The sequence below is a fragment of the Vombatus ursinus genome, unplaced genomic scaffold (genome assembly GCF_900497805.2).
Source record: "Vombatus ursinus unplaced genomic scaffold, bare-nosed wombat genome assembly UNPS02014926.1, whole genome shotgun sequence".
Lineage (NCBI taxonomy): Eukaryota > Metazoa > Chordata > Mammalia > Diprotodontia > Vombatidae > Vombatus > Vombatus ursinus.
Window position 1 is genome coordinate 3,105,646 of NW_020954704.1, and position 24,404 is coordinate 3,130,049.

General features: G+C 35.4%; 1 protein-coding gene across 2 annotated transcripts in view; it reads right to left on the minus strand.

The window, feature by feature from the left end:
- The window catches only part of GPHN (gephyrin), a 757,059-nt gene that overhangs the window by 463,160 nt on the left and 269,495 nt on the right, over positions 1-24,404 (minus strand). For both annotated transcript variants that reach the window (XM_027843732.1, XM_027843731.1), the window contains exon 3: positions 46-103. In XM_027843732.1, coding sequence (XP_027699533.1) covers positions 46-103 — 58 coding nt within the window. The remainder of the gene's footprint in view (positions 1-45; positions 104-24,404) is intronic.

Sequence of the window (24,404 nt, forward strand, 5' to 3'; positions counted from 1 at the left end):
AGGCCTACTTTTTTTTTTTCAGAGTTGAAGGATGTTATACTGTACCTTGATTTCTTCTATTTCATCTGGTACTATCTTGTAAGCCGATATAGTCCCACCCAACCTGAAATTGGGAGAAGAAAATACTCTCAAAATCAAGAACAGTATATAAGAAAATATGGAAAATATAAAATGCAACATCTTCAAACTAGTTTATAAGAAAAACTAAGTGACATTAGGGAAGATGGAAACCTACTGACTGTATTTCAACAAAAACTATGTATTACAGGCTGAAGAAGGAGTATCATGAGTTAGCAAGTGTAAGCAACAATGCACCTCCTTTATTTTATATCCTCAAGTGAGGCTTCCTTTTTCAACTATGACAAACATTAAATTTAAATATAGAAAGAAAATGAGCTTGGAACCAGATCTCCAAATCACTATCACAAAATGAGATTTTTTTCAAAAATAATGAAACATATTCAATTTTGCTATTTTCATTAAAATATGACTTAATATTATTATTTAAATATATAAATAACTGATTTAATCAACAGAAATTTCATATCATCCATAAGATAAAAACCTAAAATATTAATTTTACAATCATTTAATCTTTACATAATGCCCATTTTGTATGTATCATAATACACATGAATATACTTTATACATACCTATACATACACTAGGTGAGCGTGATGAAAATATTTTTATGGATAAGAATTCATAATCAAGAAAGTTTGGATAATACTAGTTTAGTGTACAACAAAGGAAATTACAGTTTGATTTTAAAATCTATTTCATAGTGCATATAGATCATACTACTGACATTTTGACACACATATATTATCTACATTGGAATCTAGTTTTACAAAGTAAAAAAAAATGGCAATTCCAGACTCCCAGATAAATATTACTACAAATTAATTCAATGTCAAACCACTTCTACTCTTAAAGGCAGAGGCAGCAGATGGCTTAATATATGTCCATAGAAATTGAAGAGACAGAACCACATACTTAACAGTCTGATGAATTAACAGATTGACTAAATCAGGGGTGGTGAACCTGCAGCCTGGAAGCCATACATGGCCTTCTAGGTCCTTGGGTGTGGCCTTTTGACTAAGTCCAAGTTTTACAAAATAAATCTTTTTATTAAGGAGATTTGTTCTGTGAAGTTTGGATTCAGTCAAAGGGCTGCATTTGAGGACCTAAAGGGCCACATGTGGTCTCGAGGTCTCACCCACTCCTGGACTAAATGATGATCTGGCCAAAGGCAAGAAAGGCATTCTGACTACACTAATCAGATAAATGAGAAAGGGCTATATAAGTGATGTGAAAAGGGAACAAAGGTAACAGCAAATAAATTCTAGAAATAATGAAGGAAAAAAAACTGACTCATAAACAAACATATTCTTAGAGAAACTAGCTCCACAAAGGAACTTGCTCTTGTTCCTTTTTTTCTTCTTCATTTTTATCTACCACTCATATTATTTCACCAACTTTGTATCATGCCTACTTCTGTGGATCTGAAATTTTTCCAAAGAGAAAAGCAATCTTCATCAACTCGAGCTTTCAAAAGACTCTGATCTTCACAATGATATGCGAAATAGATATCATTGAATATCTTATATTATAAACACTGACAGATTTCAACTGTAAATAAGTTCAAAATAATTTTTCACTCCAAATTAATTTTGAATTTTAGGATACTTGAATAAACTTGACATTACATAAAAGGTAATTTAAATCTTTCAAATGTGTATAACAATTACTGCTGAAATAATATTTGGCTCAGAATTCTGGACAAGATAGCTAACTAAATTCCCTGAGGAATTTAATATTAAGGTGCATATAAAGGGAATATACTATAGATCTCAAATCAGACATTTAATACTATGATATGAATGTCTGAGTTATTTATAATTCAAATTTTAAAATAATAATCTATGCCACCTAACTTTTGATTATAAATTGCTTTATATTATTTTATAATTATTTCACATAATAAATTTTGTTTCCACCATTAAGCAATACATTTTATACTTCTATTGTGTCTATGGTGCCTAGCACAGTCCTGAACACTTAGTGAGTATTTAAGTAATATATATTGAATGAACCTTCAAATATTTCAGAAAAACAATACATTAAGCAATAACAAAATGAAACAACAAAAAAAGGAAATAAAACTTAATCCATGGGGTGTGTACAACATCAGTACAATCACTAGTCAAATTTTTAAAGATAAAATGTAATTTATGTTATTTTCATAATAGCTTAACAGTGCTTTGTACACAATAAGTACTCAATATTTTTCTTTTTTAAATTGTAGACTTTAATACTAAAACTTAAATATACAATAGAGAAAAGAAAAAGAAACATACACTTTATTGAAACTTAAATACAAAAAAAGAAACGAAAAAAAGCATGTCATATGCACAGCAGAACGTAAGAGAAAATTCAAAATATATAGCAATAAATTTCCATTTCAAGAAAGCTTATATAATAAATACTATGCATTGGGAGCCATCCATCTTTTCTTTGCTTCCTTGTAAGTTTTCTTTTGTTCTCTGCTGTGCACTTTTTAATTTGTTTTTTCCCCCTCATTTCTCCTCCCTTTTCCCTGAAGGCTACAATTAAGTGTGGATATATTTATATACAGATATATACATACACACACACACACACACACACACACACACACACACACACACACACATACATACACATATGGACATATATTTTCCTTAACAAATTCTACTCCTGATTGTTGTTTTTATATTTGTGCGTATCTCTTATTTCCTATCCCTCCTGACTCCTGGGACTAAGGCAGCCTCCCAATCCAGCTAACCCCAGGCCTTGCCACTTGTTGTTACTCTACCTGTTACCTTGTCCTCCCATTACTTAACTTACTCCCCTCTAAAGATCCCTCCCTCATCCTCCCATTCCCATTAATCTGAACATCCTTCTATACCCCCCTTTAACCTATTCTCTCAGCCTCCCCCTAGAGATCCTTCCCTTATCCTCTTGCCCCTCACTATCAACTTAGCGTTTTATTTCATTCTGAATTTAGGAGACTTTTATACATGCAAACATACGTAAAACATACATACGTGCGCGCGTGTGTGTGTGTGTGGTGTGTGTGTGTGTGTACTTCCCTCTTGAACCCATTCCCGAAGAAAGTAGGGTTCCAGAACTAATAGCCCCCTTCCCTTGTCTAATTCCTCTGTGTTGGTTCTTCTTCTTGTACCTCATTTGTATAAAATAATTACTCTTTTTTGATGTTCCTAAACGGTTTTAAAGTCATATCATACTCAGGTCTACCCCAATCTTTCTTATGAAGTACCTAAATTCTAATAACTAGTAACAATCTTAGACATACGTTTTACATTTTACATACATAAAAGGTAAACAGTCTGTCCTTATTGAGTCCTTTGTAATTAGCTTTTGGTAGAACCTTATATTTCTTTTGGCTTTTGTAGGTCAAATCTTCTATTAAATTCGGTTTTGTTAAAAAAAATAAAATGTCCATTTTTTTTTCATTCAGGATTATATTTAGCTTTAATTTAGCTTTAGTATGATATTTTCAGTGAGAAACCCAGTTCTTTTGCTCTTCAACATATAGTGTTCCAAGACCTGTGGTCTTTTAGTGTCACCACTGCTAGGTCTTGTGTGATTCTAATTGTGACATCGCCATATTTAAACTGTTTTTTTCTTATTGCTAATAATATTTTATCCCTTAGCTGAGGGTTTCAGGATTTGACTACAATATTCCTGTGGGTTTTCCTCATAGGATCTCCCTCAGGTGGTAATTGATGGATTTTTTTCTACTTCTACTTTCCCCTCTTGTTCTAATGCTTCAGGACATTTTTCTTTAATTATTTCTTGCATTATTGTATCAAGATTCTTTTTTTTTTATCATGGCTTTCAGGTAGTCCAATTATTCTTTTTTCTCTTCTTAATCTGTTCTCCACATTAGTTGTTTATTTTATGAGATGTTTCACATTCTCTTCTATTTTTTTCTTTATATTTTGTTCTATTATTTCTTAATTTCTTATAACTTCACTGACTTCCCCTTGCCTAATTCTGATTTTTGTTTTTGTTTTTTTGCTTTTTGGTGAGGCAATGGAGTTAAGTGACTTGTCCAGAATCACACAGCTAATAAGTGTCAAATGTCTGAGGCCATATTTGAACTCAGGTCCTCCTGACCAAGGCCAGAGCTCTATCCACTGTACCATCCAGCTGCTCCCAATTCTGATTTTCAAGGAGTCATTTTCTTCCTTAAGATTCTGGATCTCCTCTTCTAATTGGCTGCACTTTCTTTTCATAATCTTTTTGTTTTTCTTGGATTTTTTTTTTTAGTTTTTCCTCAATCTCTCTAATTTGAGTTTTAAAGTCTTTTTAAAGTTGTCCTATAAATTATTTTTGGGCAGATGACCATTTGTTGTTACCCTTTAGGATAGAAGAGGATTTCTTTGCTCCTCTGAAGATGAACCCTGTTCTTCTTTATTCTCATAGTAACTCTGTATGGTTGGATTCTTTCCATGTGCATTTTTTTTTAAACTTGTAGTAGCTTAGTTTTTGTAATCACCTCTAGTCTTGGGGTGAAAGGGACAGCACATCTGGCCTTAGATCCTCCTTCAATTTTCCCCTCTGACATGGAACCAAAACCAAGACCTTTAGCTTCCCGTAAGTGCCCACAGCCAAGCAGTGCCTCCACCCCACTGCTTCTGCACTCACTGGGTGTGTGCTGGTTCCTTCTCGCCTCCAGCCATGCTCCACATTACAGCTGGGTCTGGCGTTCCTTGTCAGCAGAGGTTCCCTCAATCTTCCCCTGCTCAGATGCCCAGCTCCCCTCACTGTCCTGGGGATAAAAGTTCCTGTGGCTGAGGCTGAGGCAGCCTCCCAACTCAGCTAACCCCAAAGCTTGCCACTTGTTGTTTAAGAGGACCTAGCCTGGAGGTGTTTAATCTTCACAGGGACCAAACCTCATCCCCGGATTTTTCTTCAGATATTCTCTGAATGTCCCAGGAGGACTCCTGTTCTGCCCCTACTCTTATTTATTTTTACTGATCTATGTTTGCCTTGATATTTTATCTCTTTTGTGGGGGGAAAATCTTGAGAGCTTGGAATTTTCGGACCTACTCTGCCATCTTCCCAGAATCCTCTCCCTTAAGTCCTTAATATTAATGATTTTTCATTCATTCATTCACATATGTAACTACACACAACTTTTCAATGTTCCTGACTAGACTATGAATTCTATGATAGCAGCCATCCTGTATCTGTAGACTCCATAGTGTACAGATAGCACAGTGCCTTGCATATAATGGATGTTAAATGAAGATTTATTGAATAAATGAATGCCCACTAATGCAATTTTGGTAAGATAGATGTCTCTAGCTGATATCTATGTATCTTTCTATCTCTGTCTCTGTTTTTCTCTCATTCTGATTCTCCCAACCACAAATAAAACCATACTTACAAATTTCTATTTGAAAATATGGCAAAAAGTTATTATCAAAAATAACATCACAATGCCAAGAAAATAGTATGCTGTTTTCTTAGAAAAGTCAATTAACAAATGGAAAAGAACAACAGTCAAGGAGAAATGCTATATCTTCATCTTTTAAAATTTCAAGATTATTTGGTATAGTGTCAACAATATGTTAAAGAGGTGAGTAAGACAGTTACTATCAGACTAAAATACTATCAAAGCAAAAAATTATTTACAAAATTCTTTGGGAATACAACACTCAATAACAAATAACTTGTAAAAATTCTTTTTACTAATATCAGTCTACTTAGTTTTATATAATATTTTCCAATACAGTTGTACACATAGGAAGTTCTTGTTCAGCCTTACTACCACCTCTGTCACCTTTAATTCTATTAAATATAAATTGTTATTTTGGCATTAACTTTCCTGGATCATTTAAATCTCTAATAGTTTCAGATTTCTTTGTTAGACTCTGTGTCTGGTAACAAACTGACAGAGTCCCACCTTCTTTACTTATAGGATCATAAGAGGAAGTAATTCTCATATTAGCAAGAAAATCAGACTTTAACACGTAAAGCCCAGGTTTCTCAATCTATTACCATACTAAAAGTTCTGACAAAGAAATTTCAATTTCTTTAATCTTTCTCTTCAGGCCACTGCCACATATACTTTACAAGTTTTAAATAACAAAGATAATTAATAGCTGACAGTTTTGTAGTATTTTAAAGTTTATAAAATGCTTTAAATATATTATCTCATTTGATCCTCAGAGCAACCTTTTGCCAAAACAAATCCATGTTACACTGTCAAAAATTAACTTTATAGAGCTAGACACAACAACAAAAAAAAATTCACCTGGAAAAAAAAGTTAAGAATCTCAAGGGGAAATAATTTTTTTAAAGACAAGAATATAGAAGACCTAGCTATTACAGCTGAAACTATAGTATACAGGCATACCTTGGAGATATTGAGGGTTCAGTTCCAGACCACTGCAATAAAGCAAATATTGCAATAAAGCAAGTCACATGAGTTTTTTTGTTTTCTCAGTGCATATAAAAGTTATGTGTAGTCTATTAAGTATGTAATAGCATTAAGCCTTAAAAAAAGGTACATATCTTAACTAAAAAATTCTTCATTGTTAAAAAATGCTAACCATTATCTGAACCTTCAGCAAGTAGTAATCTTTTTGCTGGTAGAGGGTCTTGCCTCAATGTTGGTGGTGGCTGACTGATCAGGCTGGTGGTTACTAAAGGCTTAGGTGGCTGTGGCCGTTTCTTAAAGAAAGACAACAGTGAAGTTTGCCCCATCAATTGACTCTTCCTTTCACTTGAACACTTAGGGGCCATTGTAGGGTTATTCTGATTTCAATGTTGTGTCTCAGGGAATAAGGAGGCCCAAGAAGAGGGTGAGAGACAGGGAACAACTGGTTGGTGGAGCAGTAAAAACACATACAACATTTATCGATAAATTCATCATCTTCTATGGGCATAAATCATGGTACCCAACCAAAATAATTACAACAGTAACATCATAAATTACAAAAGTAACATCAAAAAGATCACTGATTACAGATCACCATAACAGATATAATAATAAAATCTGAAATGTTGCAAGAATTACTAAAATGTGACAAAAATATAATTTGAGCACATGTTTTTGAAAAAATGACACCAATAGATTTGCTCCATGCAGGGTTGCCACAAACCTTCAATTAGCAAAAAAAAAAAATGCAATATCTGCATAGTTCAATAAAATGAAGTATGCCTGTAACATAAAACTTATTTGATACTAGTTAAAGAACACGAAAGTCTATCACTAGAACAGACAAAATAAGCAAGACCCAGAAGCAACTGAACATTGCAACCTAGTGTTCTATACATTCGAGACCACCAACTAGTAGGCTAAGGATTCCCTACTCTACAAAAATTGATGAGAAATGGAGAGAGGAGTTTGGTAGTGATAAGGTTTAAACCAATATTTTACTCCATATAATCTCTACAAACTCCAAATGTATAACTCAATATAAAAGGTAACATCATAAAATAATTAGAAGAGAATAGAAGGAATTACCTTGTAACTAAATGACTTACAGATGAATTTTAAATTAATATGAATATATGATAATAATATAAGCCATTCTTCAAAAGATATGTGGTCAAATGAGATGAAGAGGCAATTTTTAGTTTTTTTTTAATTTTAATTTTTTTATTTTTAGGCAATTGGGGTTAAGTGACTTGCCCAGGATCACACAGCCGCATTTGAACTCAAGTCCTGCTGACTTCAGGTCTGGTGCTCTATCCACTGCGCCACCTAGCTGCCCCTGAAGAGGCAATTTTTAAAAGAAATGCAAGCGGGGAGGGAAGGGGAGAAAAATTTAAAACTCAAAAGCTTATAGAAGGGGCAGCTAGGTGGTGCAGTGAATAGAGCTCTGCTTGGAGTCAGGAGTACCTGACTCCAAATCCAGCCTCAGACACGTAATACTTACTAGCTGTGTGACCTTGGGCAAGTCACTTAACCCTGACTGCCTCACCAAAAAGCAAAAAACAAAAACAAAAACAAAAAAAGAACAAAAAGTTTATGGAAGTGATTGTTAATAGATCAAAATAAACTATTAAAAAAAAGAAAAAAAATCAACACTGAAAGAAAATAGCATTATCAAGTCTGAATTCACTGTCAAGACCCTTAACAAAGTGACAGTTTTGCTGAAAAATTCTAGTGTTAAAGGGACACACAAGTTAGTAAATTGATGGAGAGCTACTCTATACCTAGCCATGGAAAGACTGAGCAATTTGCTTGTATACAAAATGGTACCAAAGACTTGACAGGGACCCTGCAAAGACAAACCACTGCAAATACTCATTACTTACAGATGAATTGGTTGTATTCTCTGATAAATAGATGAAGACTGATAAACAGCTAGGTGGCACAGTGCATAGATTTCTGGGCCTGTAGTCAGGAAGGCTCATTTTCCTGTGTTCAAATATGTCTTCAGACACTTCGTAGCAGTGTGACCCTAAGCAAGTCACTTAACCCTGTCTGCCTCAGTTTTCTCATCTGTAAAATGAGCTAAAGAAGGAAATGGCAAACCACTCCAGTATCTTTGCCAAGAAAACCCCAGATGAAGTCACAAAGAGTCAGACACGATTGAAATGACTGAACAACAAGAAAACACACACCTCAGAGACCAATCCTTAAAAGATTGATTCCAATGATCACTCAGAAACAGATATTTAAAATGAAGACTCTGCACACTGTAGTCCAACTAAATCCAATTCAAATTATGGAAGAGTACTAAACACAGAAGCAATGACTTTTCCAGTAGTATTTCAGCTATAGAAATTCCTAGGGTATGATAGATACATTGTGGAGTGTAGTAACACAGATATCCAACCTCAGACCTCCCTAAGTTTCAATTTAAGAAGATAGGACTATAATTCTGAGCAGGAAAATATTCAGCTCTCTAACATCAACTAGCTAAAGTATAGTGGCAAACTGGTCAGAAGTTCTCAGGAAAACTATATATATTCAATTTGTGGCCAAACTAACTTACTTAAGATTTATCAGGGCAAACTGGAAAAAAAATTTGTATTTGTAAGCAAGGCAATAATGGTAATGTTTATTCATGTAATGTGTGCTTTACATTTGTTCATTAATGCATGTTTACTATATTTTTTAATGTTTTCACTGAATTATTTTCTTGTTCATGTTCACTTGCTTTTTGTGCTACTATCACATATGCAAGACTACGCAGTCTTGCTATTTAACTGTTGATATACTTCTGTTATTGCCTATTATGCTATTCTATGGACCTACTGATGAGATTGCTTTAGTTGTTTGTTCTGCTGCATATTTGGTTGTATAATATGGATATGAACATATTGTGACATGTGTATGTATTATGATCGATATCTATTTTAGACATAGTCACCATTGTCTGTGAAGTAATGCTTTACAATACTATGTCACACATATAGTTGGTGTATATTTCCTTTGAATGACATGTGATGATTACCTGGGATGCTGTGTTAATATTCCTTGTTCTATTAATTGCTGAAATTTATTTTCATGCTGTGATGTATACTTCCAAATGTCAAGTATACTGCAGTTGATTTTGCAAAAGACCACAGATTCCCTAATTCAGTGAAAGAATATTACACATGGAAGCCACTCAGACACAAAGAACAGCCCTGTAAAGGATGAAGTATTTTGGGAGGAATTAAATTCTTTGGCTTGGCCATGTTCTACACAGAGTGGACGGGCTATAACTTTTAAATGAACAAAATTCCAAAAAATAGAAAAGAGAGGAAACCCAGCACTGAGTTTGAACTGAGCACTGGGGAGCAGTACAGGAGCATTTATTTTTCAATTTCAAGAACAAACTGGGAAAGATCCTAGAGTTGATGAGCTGTTTTAGCCTTCCTCTGGTTGCGGAAAGCCCAAGGAAGATTGTGGTTGAAATAGAATGATATTTCTTTTCTGTGTAACTCATGAAAAATGAAGATGAGTTCTGTTTCCCCTCTCCCCTTATAACTGTTTATTTAAGTTGGCCAATAACAAATAATTTTTTCCAGTTAACCTTGTTTATAATTCCTTATTTGATTAGTAATTCAATGCCAGACTACTCTACTTGAGGTATGAGTGATCATAACTGCTTTTGACTTATATGATTAATTATTTCTGAATAGAGAAATGTAAAGAAGAGGAGTAGTGACTAGTTCTGATATATAAGCAAAAAAAAATTACTGATAAATTTTGATATAGACAACCAGCTTGGTGGTAATATTTTTAAAATAATAATAGAGTTTTTAAAAATTTAGAGGTATTTATTTCAATTTAAAAGCATTTATTTTCCTCTATCTCTCAACCCCCGACCCCATTAAAAAAGACTCTCACAACAAAGATGTTTAGTCAATGTTTTTTTTTTAAATCCCACATGGTTATGTCCAAAAATATTTCCCATTCTGCATTTTGAGGTCATCATCTCTCTTATCAGGAGGTGGACATTTACATAATCATATGTCCCCCTGTAATAATTGCAATGATCTGAGCTATTAAGTTGTTAAAAGTCCTTTGTTTTTATAGTGTAATGGAAATTATTCTCTTGGTTCTGATGACTTAGCTCTGAATCAGTTCATACAAGTCTCCAGGTTTAATTTCCAATCTGTCACTACGAATGGAGTAGCTATAAATATTTTTAGTACATATGGGTCTTTTTCCTTTTTACATTTTTCTAATTATTCATATTTTGGAGCACTTTTTCATGTTGCTATAGATAGTATGGATTTCTTCCCTTAAGAACTGTCTATTCATGTTCTTTGACAATTTATTCATTGGGAAGTGGTTCTTATTCATATAAATTTGCACCAGTTCCTTATACATATCCTGGAAATGAGATTTTTTTAAAGACGATCTTGCAGAAAAGATTCTCCCCATCCCCCAGTATTATTTCCCTTTTAATTTTACCACCACTGGACTTGTTTGGGCAAAACCTTTTAATTTTAATTTGAAGCAATTACGTGGTACAATGGAGAGAATGCTAGTGTCAAGAAGCCCTGAACTGAAATTCAATCTCGCAAACTTACTAGCCTAGGGATCTTGGGCAAATCATTTAACCTCTGTTCACCTCAGTTTCCTCAACTGTAAAATGCATATATTAATTGGAGCACCTCATCTCCCACAGTTGTTGTGAGGATCAAATGAGATATTACTTATAAAGCATTTAGCACAGTGCCTGGTACACAGGGTGAGAGAGAAAGAAAGAGAGAGAGAGAGAGAGAGAGAGAGAGAGAGAGAGAGAGAGAGAGAAAGTATATGCTTATTCCCCTTCCTTCTCCCTTCTGCTTTTATGTAATCAAAATTGTCCATTGTATCTTCTGCGAGCCTCTTTATCTGATTGGTGATGAACTTTTCTCCTATCCATAGACTTGCTAGGTAATTTCTTCCTTGCTCCTGTAATTTGTTTATAATGTGACATTTTGTATCTAGACCATGCATCCATTTGGAATTTACCTTGATATATGTTGTGAAGTGTTGGCCAAAAACTAATTTCTTCCAGACTACTGCTAAATTTTCCCAACAGTTTTTGTCAAATGGTGAGTTCTTACCCCAGCTGTTCTGGTCTTTGGGTTTACCTAATACTAGGACACTTGATTCATTTACTATAGTATGTTGGGCACTTTATCTGTTCCACTGATTAATCTCTATTTTTTAACCAGTTCTAATTTTTTTTTTGATGATGATTGTTTTGTACCATAGTTTGAGATTTATACTTCTAGGTCCTCTTCCTTCTTCATCCTCCCCCCAACCCCATTTTCCCCTCTACATTCTTGACCTTTTGTTCGTTCAGATGAATTTTTTAATTTTTTTAATTCTATAAAGTAATCCTTAACTAGCTTGATTAATACAATACTAAAGAAACAAACTACTATTGGCCATATTGTTATTTTTATTATATTAGCTCAGCCTATCCATGAGCAATTAATATTCTTCCAATTAGTAAATTTGATTTTATTTCCTTGAGCAGTGCTTTGTAGTTGTATTCATCAAGTTCCTTTGTGTTTTTTTGTAGATAGACTCTCAAGTATATTATACATTCAATAGTTATTTTGAATGTAATTTCTCTTTCTATCACTTCCTATTGGATTTTGTTGGTAATATAAAAATAAGCTGAAAATTTATGTGGATTTTTTTATATACTGCAACTTTGCTGAAGTTATTATTTCAGTTATTTCTTAGTTGATTCTCTAGGGTTCTGTATAAAAAACAAACATCACATTTTGTTTTTTTAAATTAATTTATTTTAATTTATCAAAAATTACTTCCATAAGCTTTTGAGTTTTAAATTTTTCTCCCCCTCCTTTCTCACCTCCTTCCTCAAGATGGTGCGCAATCTGATATAGGCTCTACATATACATTGCTATTAAACATAGTTTCACATTAGTCATGTGAAGAATTAGAACCAATAGGAGGAACTACGAGAAAGAGGAAACAAAATGAAACAGAAGGAAAAAAAAACAGCAAGTATGCTTTGATCCGCATTCAAACTCCATAGTTCTTTCTTTGGATGTGGATAGCATTTTCTTCTTCTTCTTCTTCTTTTTTTTTTTTTGGCTAGGCAATGAGGTTAAGTGACTTGCCCAGGGACACACAGCTAGTAAGTGTTATGTGTCTGAGGCCAAATTTGAACTCAAGTCCTCCTGAATCCAGGGCCTGTGCTGTATCCACTGTGCCACCTGGCTGCCCCTGGATAGCATTTTCCATCAAAAGACTTTTGAAGATGTCTTAGATCCTTGCATTGCTGAGAAGAGCTAAGTCTATCAAAGTTAATCACTGCACAACATGGCTATTACTATGTACAATGTTCTCCTGGTTCTATTCACTTCACTCAGCTTCAGTCCATACAAGTCTTTCCAGGTTTTTCTGAAGTCCACCTGCTCATCATTTCTTATAGCACAGTAGTACTCCATTACAATCATATACCACAACTTGGTCAGCCATTCCCCAGTTGATGGGCATTCTCTCAATTTCCAATTCTTTGCCACCATAGAAAGAGCTGTTATAAATATTTTTGTACATATGGGTCCTTTTCCCATTTGTGTGATCTCTTTGGGATACTGCCATAGAAGTGGTATTGCTGGGTCAAAGGGTATACATAGTTTTATAACCCTTTGGGCATAGTTCCAAATTGCTCTCCAAAATGATTGGATGATTTCACAACTCCACCAACAATGCATTAGTGTTCCAATTTTCCCATATCTTCTCTAACATTTATCATTTTCCTGTTTTGTCATGTTGGCCATTCTGATAGGTGTGATGTGGTACTTCAGAGTTGTTTTGATTTGCATTTGCAGAACACCCCCAACCCTCGAGCTTCAGCAAACCCCCCAGGAAATGCAGAAAAACCCCATCTGGCCTCAGCACATGCCAACTACCATCATTAGGACCCCAGCTCAGCACCAGGTAATCTACCAGACCCTTACAGCCTCTAGCACCAGAGGCCCCAGCACACAAAGCCAGTGACCAACCAGGTCCCTGACCCCAGCACAAGAAGCCTGGAACTGTGCTCCCTGTGCTCGAGGAGGAGAGCTCAACTTTTAAAGCCAGGAAATTGACAAACATCATGAACAAAAAGTAGAAACAGATAATCACCATGGGTTCTTTCTATGGGGACAGGGAATATCAAAACACAAATTCAAAAGAGGACAAAATTGTCAATATATTCAGATCAGAAACCTCAAAAGGGGAATATGAACTGCTCTCAAGCCCAAAAAGCCTTCTTGGAAGAGCTCAAGAAGAAATTTAAAAATCAAATAAGAGAGGTAGAAGAAAAATTGGGAAAAGAAATGAGAAGTATGCAAGAGAGAGTTAACCGCTTGGAAAACGAAGGACAAAAATTGACTGTAGAAAACAATCCCTTAAAAAACACAATTGGCCAAATGGAAAAAAAAAATACATCGAAGAAAACAACTCCTTAAAAAAGGAGAATGGACCAAATATAAAAGGAGGCACAAAAATTCACTGAAGAGAACTCCTTAAAATGTGGAATTGGCCAAATGGAAAAGGAGGTACAAAAGCTAACTGAAGAAAACAATTCATTAAAAACTAGATTGGGCAAGTGGAAGCTAATGATTCTGAGACATCGAGAATCAGTCAAACAAAATAAAAAAAAATGAAAAAAATAGAAGAAAATGTAAAATACCTTGCTGAAAAAACAACTTACCTAGAAAATAGATCCAGGAGAGATAATTTAAGAATTACTGATCTTTCTGAAAGCCACAATCAAAAAAAGGGCCTGAACAGCATCTTTCAAGAAATCATCAAGGAAAACTGCCCTGAGGTCCTATAACCAGAGGGTAAAATTGTCACTGAAAGAATCCATTGATCACCTCCTGAAAGACATCCCAAATTGAAAACGCCAAGGAATATTGTAGCCAAATTCCAGAATTATCAGGTCAAGGAGAAAATACTGCAAGCAGTTAGAAAGAGACAGTTTAAATATCGTGGAATCATAGTCAGGATTACACAGGAGCTTGCAGCTTCTACATTAAAAGATCAGGGGGCGTGGAATGCAATATTCCATAAGGCAAAGGAGCTTGGATTACAACCAAGGATCAACTACCCAGCAAAACTGAGTATAATCTTTCAGGGAAGGAGTTGGACATTCAGTGAAATAGGGGATTTCGAAACCTTCCTGATGCAAAGACCAGAGCTCAATAGAAAATTTGATCTTCAAATACAAGACTCAAGAAAGGCATAAAAAGGTAAACAGGACAGAAAAATAGCAACAACATGTTATTAATAAGAGCAAACTGTTTACATGGGAAGATGATACTTGTAACTACTGAGAACTGTATCTTTATTACTACATTTAGAAGGGATATACATAGATAGTGTATAAGCTGGCTTTGATGTGATAGTAAAAAATCTAATTAAGTGGTGAAAAGGGACTGTATTGGGAGAAGAGGAAAGGAGGAGACAGAGGAAGGTAAATTATATCACATGAAAAGGCATAAAAACCTAATATAATAGAGGGAAAGAAGAAAGGGAGATGAGCATTGAGTGCACCTTACTCTCATCAGATTTCGTTATAGAAATCTAATTTACCCCATAGGAAGTAGGAGGGGAAAGGGAAAAGAAAAGGGAGGGAGCTAATAGAAAGGAGGGCAGACTGAGGGAGGTGCTGGCAGAAAGGAAAATTCTACTGAGAAGGGAAAGGGAGAAAGGAGAGAGAAAAGCATAAACAGAGTGGGAAATAAGATGGAGAGGAAGACATAGATATTAATCATAACTGTGAATGTGAATGGGATGAACTCTCCCATAAAAAAGAAAGGGACAGCAGAGTGAATTAAGAACCATAATCCTACAATACGTTGTTTACAAGAAACACATTGGAAACAGAGGGATACACACTGAGTAAAGGTAAAAGGCAGGAGTAGAATATATTATGCTTCAGCTGAAGTAAAAAAAAAAAAAAAAGGAGAAGTAGCAATCCTGATCTCAGACAAAGCAAAAGCAAAAATAGATCTCCTTAAAAAAGATAAGGAAACTACATCCTGCTAAAAGGCATCATAGACAATGAAGTAATATCATTACTAAACACATATGCATCAAGTGGTATAGCATCCAAATTCTTTTTTATTTTTTTAAGGCAATTGGAGTCAAGTGACTTGTCCAGAGTCACACAGCTAGTAAGTGTCAAGTGTTTAGTCTGAGGCCGGATTTGAACTCAGGTCCTCCAGACTTCAGGGCCAGTGCTCTATCCACTGTGCCACCTAGCTGCCCCTATCCAAATTCTTAAAGGAGAAGTTAAGGGGGATACAGGAAGAAATAAGACAGCAAAATTATACTAGTGGGGGACCTCAACCTCCTCCTCTCAGAGCTAGATAAATCTAATCATAAAATAACCAAGAAAGAAGTTAAGGAAATGAATAGAATTTTAGAAAAATTAAATACAGTTGACCTTTCAAGAAAACTGAATGGGGACAAAAAGGAATATATCTTTTTCCTGGCGGTATATGACACCTACACAAAAACTGACCACATGCTCAGGCATAAAAACATCACAATCCAATGCAGAAAGGCAGAAATATTAAATGTATCCTTTTCATATCATGATGCAGTAAAAATTACATGTGATAAAGGGCCATGGAAAGATAGACTAAAAATTAATTGGAAACTAAATAATCTAATCCTAAAGAATGAGTGGGTCAAACAACAAATGATAGAAAAAAACAATAACTTCATCCAAGAGAATGACAATAACGAGACAACATATTAAAATTTATGGGATACAGTGAAAGCCTCTCTAAATGCCTACATGAATAAAATAGAGAAAGAAGAGAGCAATGAATTGAGCATACAGCTAAAAAAGTGAGAAAAAGAAGAAATTTAAAATCCTCAATTAAATACAGTGGGATACAGTGAAAGCATTCCTTAGGCGAGACTTTATATCTCTAAATGCCTACACGAATAAAATAGAGAAAGAAGAGAGCAATGAATTGAGCATACAGCTAAAAAAGTGAGAAAAAGAAGAAATTAAAAATCCTCAATTAAATACCAAATTAGAAATTCTCAAAAAAAGGGGAGAAATTAATGAGACATCACTTTACAGATATCAATTTGATTATATATATGTGTGTACGCACATAGCACTATATATATATATTAGCTATTATTTATGATGTGCTTTCTCTACTCTAGACACTGTGCTGGATGCTGGGATTGCAAAGATAAAAATGAAACAGACCCTTCCCTCAAGAACCTTATATTGTGGTTGGGAAGTTAGCTTACATTCTATAAAGAACTGAATAATAAAACTGCCATTACCAGTCAAGTCAGAGTACATTTCCAAGACCCTTTCATGGACTAGGTTTGGAACTCCCTTTGCCATGGAACACTCAGCCATGTATGGAGGTTGTCTCATGTCACCACAATAGTTTCTTTCTTTTTTGTTTTTAACAGTTTCTGTTATCATCAAGTACCCAGGTAGTAGGGCACTGTTGATATTAACTTGCCTTATCACCTTCTCTTTCCTTTACCTGGATCTTGGAGGGTAGGGCTCTACTTGAAGGACCAATCCAAGATGTAGAGGTCTCTTCCAAAATCTACTTCCAAGCGTCAAGGTGATACCTACTCCACCCTGCTTCACTAAACGATCCTGAGAAAAACACCAGTTCCTCAGTCCTCCAATGCCATCAAGTTGCCTTCTCAAATAAGACTTCATACTGAACCTAAGCAACACCAGAGTCTCAGACACAAGGTTCTAGCAGAAGCCAAACACATGTTTCACTGACAGGATATGTGAGCTGCTCTGGTGCTTGGTTATGGAATCACTAATTTTTTGTTTTGTTTTGTTCTTCAACCCAGATACCTGTCTGATCTTTCTGGTTCAAGCCCTTTGTTCCTGGTGTTTGAGAATGAACGTAGTGGTGCTAGTCTACATCATAATAAGACCTTGGAGGTTGGGAGCCTCGGACAAGTGTTTATCAAACTCCTATCTCTCTTTCACCTCAAGATGATTCAGAATTATGGCTTAATAAGGTGAAGCCATCATATTCTTTTTTTTTATTTAATTTTAAAATTCTGTTATTTACCCTTTATTTTTAAATGACCTCAGAGTAACTAGAAAAAAAAATTTTAAAAGGCACATGTTCAAAAAAAAAAAGAAAAAACATAATAAAAAAATACTGGGTTCATTTTTGGTTTGAGTATCCATAGAGAAATATCAATTTTTTAAATTATCATTTATTGCTTTATTTCTTCTTCTAGTAGAATCTTCAGAGTAGTGACTTTTCTTTTTTCTTTTTAATTTAATTTTTTTTTACTTTTAGTTTTCAACATTTACTTCCACAAGATTTTGAGTTCCAAATTTTCAACCCATCTCACCCCTCCCCCCACCCCAGGATGGCATGCATTCTGAATACCCCTTCCTCTAGTCTGCTTTCTTTGCTATCTCTCCCCTCCTTCCCCTTCTATTTTCCTGTAGGGCAGGATAGATTTCTGTACCCCATTTCCTATATTTCTTATTTCCCAGATGCATGTGAAAACATTTTTTTTAAACATGTGTTTTTTTTAAACTTTGGGTTCCAAATTTTCTCCCTTCCTCCCTCCCCACCCACCCTCATTGAAAAGGCAAGCAATTCAATATAGGCTATACTTGTGTAGTTATGCAAAACACTTCCATAGTAGAAATGCTGTGAAAAACTAACTCTATTTCCCTTAATCCTATCCTGCCCCCCATTTATTCTATTCTTTCTTTTGACCCTGTCCCTACTCAGAAGTATTTGCTTCTGATTACCCCCTTTCCCAATCTGCCCTCCTCTCTATCATCCCCCTACTCTCTTGTCCCCTTCCCCTCCTATTTTCCTGTAGGGTACAGCAGATTTCCATACCCAGTTGAGTGTGTATGTTACACCCTCCTTAAGTCAAATCCTATGAGAATAGGATTCACTCATTTCCTCTCACCTTCCTCCGTTTCCCCTCCACTGTAAGAGCTTTTTCTTTTCTGTTTTTTTGTGAGATAATTTACCCCATTCTACCTTTCCCTTTCTCCTTCTCCTAGTATAATCCTCTCTCACCCCTTAATTTTATTCTCCAGATATGACCCCTTCATCTTCAACTCATCCTGTGCCCTCTATCTATCTATATCTATATCTATATCTATATACACATACATATAATTTTTCCCTCCAATCACCCTAATACTGACAAAGGTCTCATGAGTTACAAATATCATCTTTCCATGCAGGAATGTAAACAGTTCAACCTTAATAAGTCTCTTATGATTTCTCTTTCCTGTTTACCTCTTCATTTTCCACTTGAGACTTGTATTGGAAAGTCAAATTTTCTATTCAGCTCTGGTCTTTTCATCAAGAATGCTTGAAAGTCCTCTATTTCACTGAATGACCATTTTTTCCCCCTGCAGGATTATACTCAATTTTGCTGGGTAAGTGATTCTTGTTTGTAATCCTATCTCCTTTGCCCTCCGGAATATTATATTCCATGTCCTGCGGTCCCTTAATGTAGAAGCAGCTAAATCTTGTGTTATCCTGATTGTGTTTCCATAATACTTGAATTGTTTCTTTCTGGCTGCTTGTAATATTTTCTCCTTGACCTGGGAACTCTGGAATTTGGCTACAATATTCCTAGGAGTTTTCCTTTGGGGATCTCTTTCAGGAGGAGATCAGTGGATTCTTTCAATTTCTATTTTGCCCTCTGGTTCTAAAATATCAGGGCGGTTTTCCTTGATAATTTCTTGAAAGATGATGTCTAGGCTCTTTTTTTGATCATGGCTTTCAGATAGTCCAGTAATTTTTAAATTCTCTCTCCTGGATCTATTTTCCAGGTCAGTTGTTTTTCCAAAGAGATATTTCACATTGTTTTCTAATTTTTCACTCTTTTGGATTTGTTTTACAGTGTCTTGATTTCTCATAAAGTCACTAACTTCCAATTGCTCTATTCTAAATTTTAAGGAAGTATTTTCTTCAGTAAGGTTTTGGACTTCCTTTTCCATTTGTCCAATTTTGCTCTTTAGGGCATTCTTTTCTTCATTGGCTTTTTGGACCTCTTTTGCCATTTGGGTTAGGCTATTTTTTAAGGTGTTATTTTCTTCAGTATTTTTTGGGGTCTCCTTTAGCAAGCTGTTAACTTGCTTTTCATGATTTTCTTGCATCACTCTCATTTCTCTTCCCAGTTTTTGCTCTACTTCTCTTATTTGATTCTCAAAATCTCTTTTGAGCTGTTCCAAGGCCTGACTGATTCATATTTTTCTTGGAAGTACTGGATGTAGGAGCTTTGACTTTGTTTTCTTCTTCTGGTTGTATGTTTTGATCTTCTTTGTCACCAAAGTAAGATAATATAGTCTGACTCTTTTTGTGCTGCTTGCTCATGATTCCAACCAATTACTTGAGTTTTAAACTCTTTGTTAAGGTAAGAGTCGGTTTCCAATGTGGAGAATGTACTGTCCCAAGCTTCGGGGGTTTGTACAGCTGTTTTCAGAGATACTTCTAGGGACCTGAAAAGTGTCAGTTCTTCCAAGATGCTAAGATAAGGGGTGAGGTGTTTCCTCTCCACCGCCACAACAAGCTCCACCACGCCAGCACTCCTCCTCACCCCAGGATTGCCCCTCAGAACTGTGACCCAGAACCAAGCACAGGCAAAGCAAGAGATTCATGCCTCAGCCCTGGCAAAGAGATCCTTGCAATCTCTCTCTGATAGCCACTCGATTTCCCCTCCATCTGTGGGCCAGAAGCTCAGAAGCTAGTCGCTGCCCTCGGGGTGGCTGAGATCTAGCTTCTTCTCTCACCCCAGTAACAGACTTTTCCCACTGACCTTCTAAGTCGTCTTTGGCATTCGTGGGTTGAGAAGTCTGGAAACCACCACAGCTGCCCATGATTCAGTCCTCTGAGGCCTGCTACAGATAGGCTGCAGCCTGCGCGCCCACACCAAACTGCACTCCTCTCCCAGACTGGCACGATATGCCTTTCTGATCATCCATTCAGGCTGTCTTAGCCTGGAAATTTGTTTTACTCTGTTTTTTTGTGGGTTCTGCTGCTTTAGAATTTATTTAGAGCCATTTTTTATAGGTATTTGGAGGGGTTTGGGGGAGGGCTATAGTAAGTCACTGCTTTTCCTCGGCCATCTTGGCTCCACCCCCAAGCCATCATATTCTTGCTATTAAATCCTACTCACATATCCAATCACTTCAGTACTATCTCTCTTTAGTCCCTACCCATATGCATAGATTTAGAACTACAATGACCTTCCAGGTTATCTAAACCCATCCATGACATTTTACTTATGAAGAAAATGAGGCCTTAAGAGCTTAACTGACTTGTCCAAGGTCATGCATTTAATCTAGTAAAAGGCTTTGGCAGGATCTGTGATTCCAAATCTCCACCCTTCTCTACCCTCACTTTTTATCATGCTCTCTAGAAACCCTACCCTAACATTAACAAACATTTATTCATCCTTAATCTCTTCTGATAACATATACATGGAAACCTAATTCTTTCTGGAAGTCACTGCACCCCTGGACATTCTCTACCATTCTACCATACCATTTTCTTGTCTCCACCCTAACACTGCCACTTAAACTTGCTGAATGAAGAGTAAACACATTCCTTGTTCCCTATTGCAACTTCCAGACTCTCCCTCAGTTGCCATCATTCAGTAACCTTTCTTTCTTTTGTGGGTTCCCTTGTCATCAGAAATGAAATTAATTTTTCCTTGTGAGGGTCACACCCTTTCTTTCCTGGATCCTCTCCTCTCCTGCCTCTTTTAGGAGGTTTTGGGGAGGAGAGTGGCATGGATGAGACCTATACATGAGGAATATCAATTCCTCCTCCAGATTATCTATCCCATGGTCCTCAATCTTTCCCTATCTACTAAGAGTGGAACCATTGGAACTCAGTTCTCTACATGTCTCCTCTATTATAAAGAATTGTAAATGTTTCTAAAGAAATTTAAGATATTTAGCAATAACAGAAGAAAAAGAAATTGAAGGAATTAGAATAGGCAGAGAAGAAATAAAGCTATCACTCTTTGCAGATGATGATGATATACTTAGAGAATCCCAGAGAATCAAGTTAAAAACTACTTGAAATAATAAATAACTTTAGCAAAGTTGCAGGATATAAAATAAACCCACATAAATCATCGGTATTTCTATATATTACCAACAAAGCCCAACAGCAAGAGATAGAAAGAGAAATTCCATTTAAAGTTATTGTAGACATTATAAAATATTTAGGAGTGTACCTACCGAAACAAACCCAGGAACTATATGAATACAATTACAAAACACTTTTCACACAAATAAAGTCAGATCTAAACAAATGGAAAAACATCAGTTGCTCATGGGTTGGCCGAGCTAATATAATAAAAATGACAATTCTACCTAAGCTAATTTACTCATTCCATGCAATACCAATCAAACTACCAAAATTATTTTATAGAGATAGAAAAAAATAATAACAAGATTCATCTCGAAGAACAAAAGTTCCAGAATATCAAGGGAACTAATGAAAAGAAATGCTAATGAAGGTGGCCTAGCCATATCAGATCTTAAATTTTATTATAAAGCAGCAATCATCAAAACTACTTGGTACTGTAGAGTAGCAGATCAGTGGAATAGGTTAGGTACACAAGACACAGTAGTCAATGTCTACAGTAATCTACTGTTTGATAAACCCAAAGACCCCAGCTTCTGAGATAAGAACTCACTATTTGACAAAAACTGCTGGGAAAACTGGGAAAGAGTATGGCAGAAACTAGACATAGACCAAAATCTTATACCATATACCAAAATAAAGTCAAAATGGGTACATAATTTAGATATAAAGGCTGATACTATAAGCAAACTGCAGAGAGCAAGGAATAGTTTACCTGTCAGATTTATGAAGAACAGAAGAGTTTATGATCAAACAAAAGATAAAAAAATTGAAAAGTTTTTGCATAAAAAAAGCCAATGCAACCAAGATTAGGAGAGAAGCAGAAAACTGGGAAAGAATTTTTACAACCAGTGTTTTTGATAAGGGCCTCATTTCTAAAATATACAGAAAACTGAGTTAAATTTATAAGAATTTAAGTCATTCCCCAATTGATAAATGGTCAAAGGATATGGACAGGCAGTTTTCAGATGAAGAAATTAAAGCCATCTATAGTCACACGAAAAAATGCTCTAAATTACTACTGATTAGAGAAATGCAAATCAAAACAACTCTGAGGTGCCACATCATACCTATTAGATTGGCCAACATGATAAAACAGGAAAATGATAAATGTTGGAGAAGATATAGGAAAATTGGAACACTAACACATTATTTGTGGAGTTGTGAAATGATCTAACCATTCTGGAAAGCAATCTGGAACTATGCCCAAAGGGCTATAAAACTATGTATACCCTTTGACCCAGCAATACCACTTCTAGAGCTGTATCCCAAAGAGATTATACAAATGGGAAAAGGACCCACAAGTACAAAAATATTTATAGCAGTTCTTTCTCTGGTGGCAAAGAATTGGAAATTGAAGGGATGCCCATCAATTGGGGAATAGCTGAACAAGTTGTGGTATATGAATGTAATGGAATACTATTGTGCTATGAGAAATGATGAGGAAGCAGACTTCAGAAAAACCTGGAAAGACTTGTACGGACTGATGCTGAGTGAAGTAAGCAGAACCAGGAGAATGTTGTACACAGTAACAGCCACATTGTGCGATGACTAACTTTGATAGACTTGGCTCTTCTCAGCAATGCAAGGATATAAGGTATCTCCGAAAGTCTCATGATGTAAAATGCTATCCACATTCAGAGAAAGAACTATGGAGTTTCAAAGCAGACTGAGGCATACTATTTGCTCTTTTTTTCCTCTTCTGCTTTGTTTTATTTCTTCTTTCTTGTGGTTCTTCCTATTGTTTCTAATTCTTCTTTACAACATGACTAATGTGAAAACATGTTTAATAAGAAAGTATATGTAGAGCCTATATCATATTGTACACCATCTTGGGGAGGGAGGGAGGGAGAGAGAAATAGAAAATTTAAAACTCAAAAGCTTATGGAAGTGAATGTTGAAAACTAAAAATATATTCATTTAAAAAATAAAAAAAAAACAAAAAAATTTAAGGTAAAAATAATAGCTGAACCAAATTGAGTATACACAAAGGAAATCCGTGCTGAAAGAAGTCACATGATTCTAAAAGCACTGAGAGAGACTTTTCTTAAGATTTTAAACAGCAAAGATAATAAATAAATAGGAAAATCAATGCCCAAAAAGCAGTCATTAACTACTTATATGACTATTTCCTCATCTCAATAAAATCTTTATAAATCTACACTTATATTTGGGGCATCATTTATACAACTCTGACAAAGGAATATACAGGCTTTCTGAAATAATTACTTAGAGCTGACCAATCACCATCAAATAATTTGACTGAAAGTTTCATGGAATATATATTTATTGATTATGAAAAAGCATTTGATTCTGTGAAGAAAACGAACTTTAAAAGCTTGCTATTCTTATCTTAAGATAATATAAAATTCCTTTACATTAAAAACGAATTCATAATTTTCATATTACTCTATATAATGTGTGTAATGAATATACTAACAATTTAGTCTTCTCAAGAGCTGTATCTCTGGTGTGAGAGTCAGAGCTCACAATGCAGCTTAAACTGATTAATCAAAACTCTGACAATGTTCACAGTCATTGGATCTTAAGTGAAATGAATCAAAGATTTTAGAACCTGTTCCCATCCCAGAACTCAGGGATATTTTAGGGAGGTCGTCACACCCCCCAAAGACTTGACTCCAGAATTGTTGTATAGTGAGACTTAGAGGTTTCTCCGAGGAAACCACTAAATGATTGTTTGTAATCTACATTGCCTCTTTCCTTCCCACTGGTGATTTATGCATTTGATCTCTTTCTTC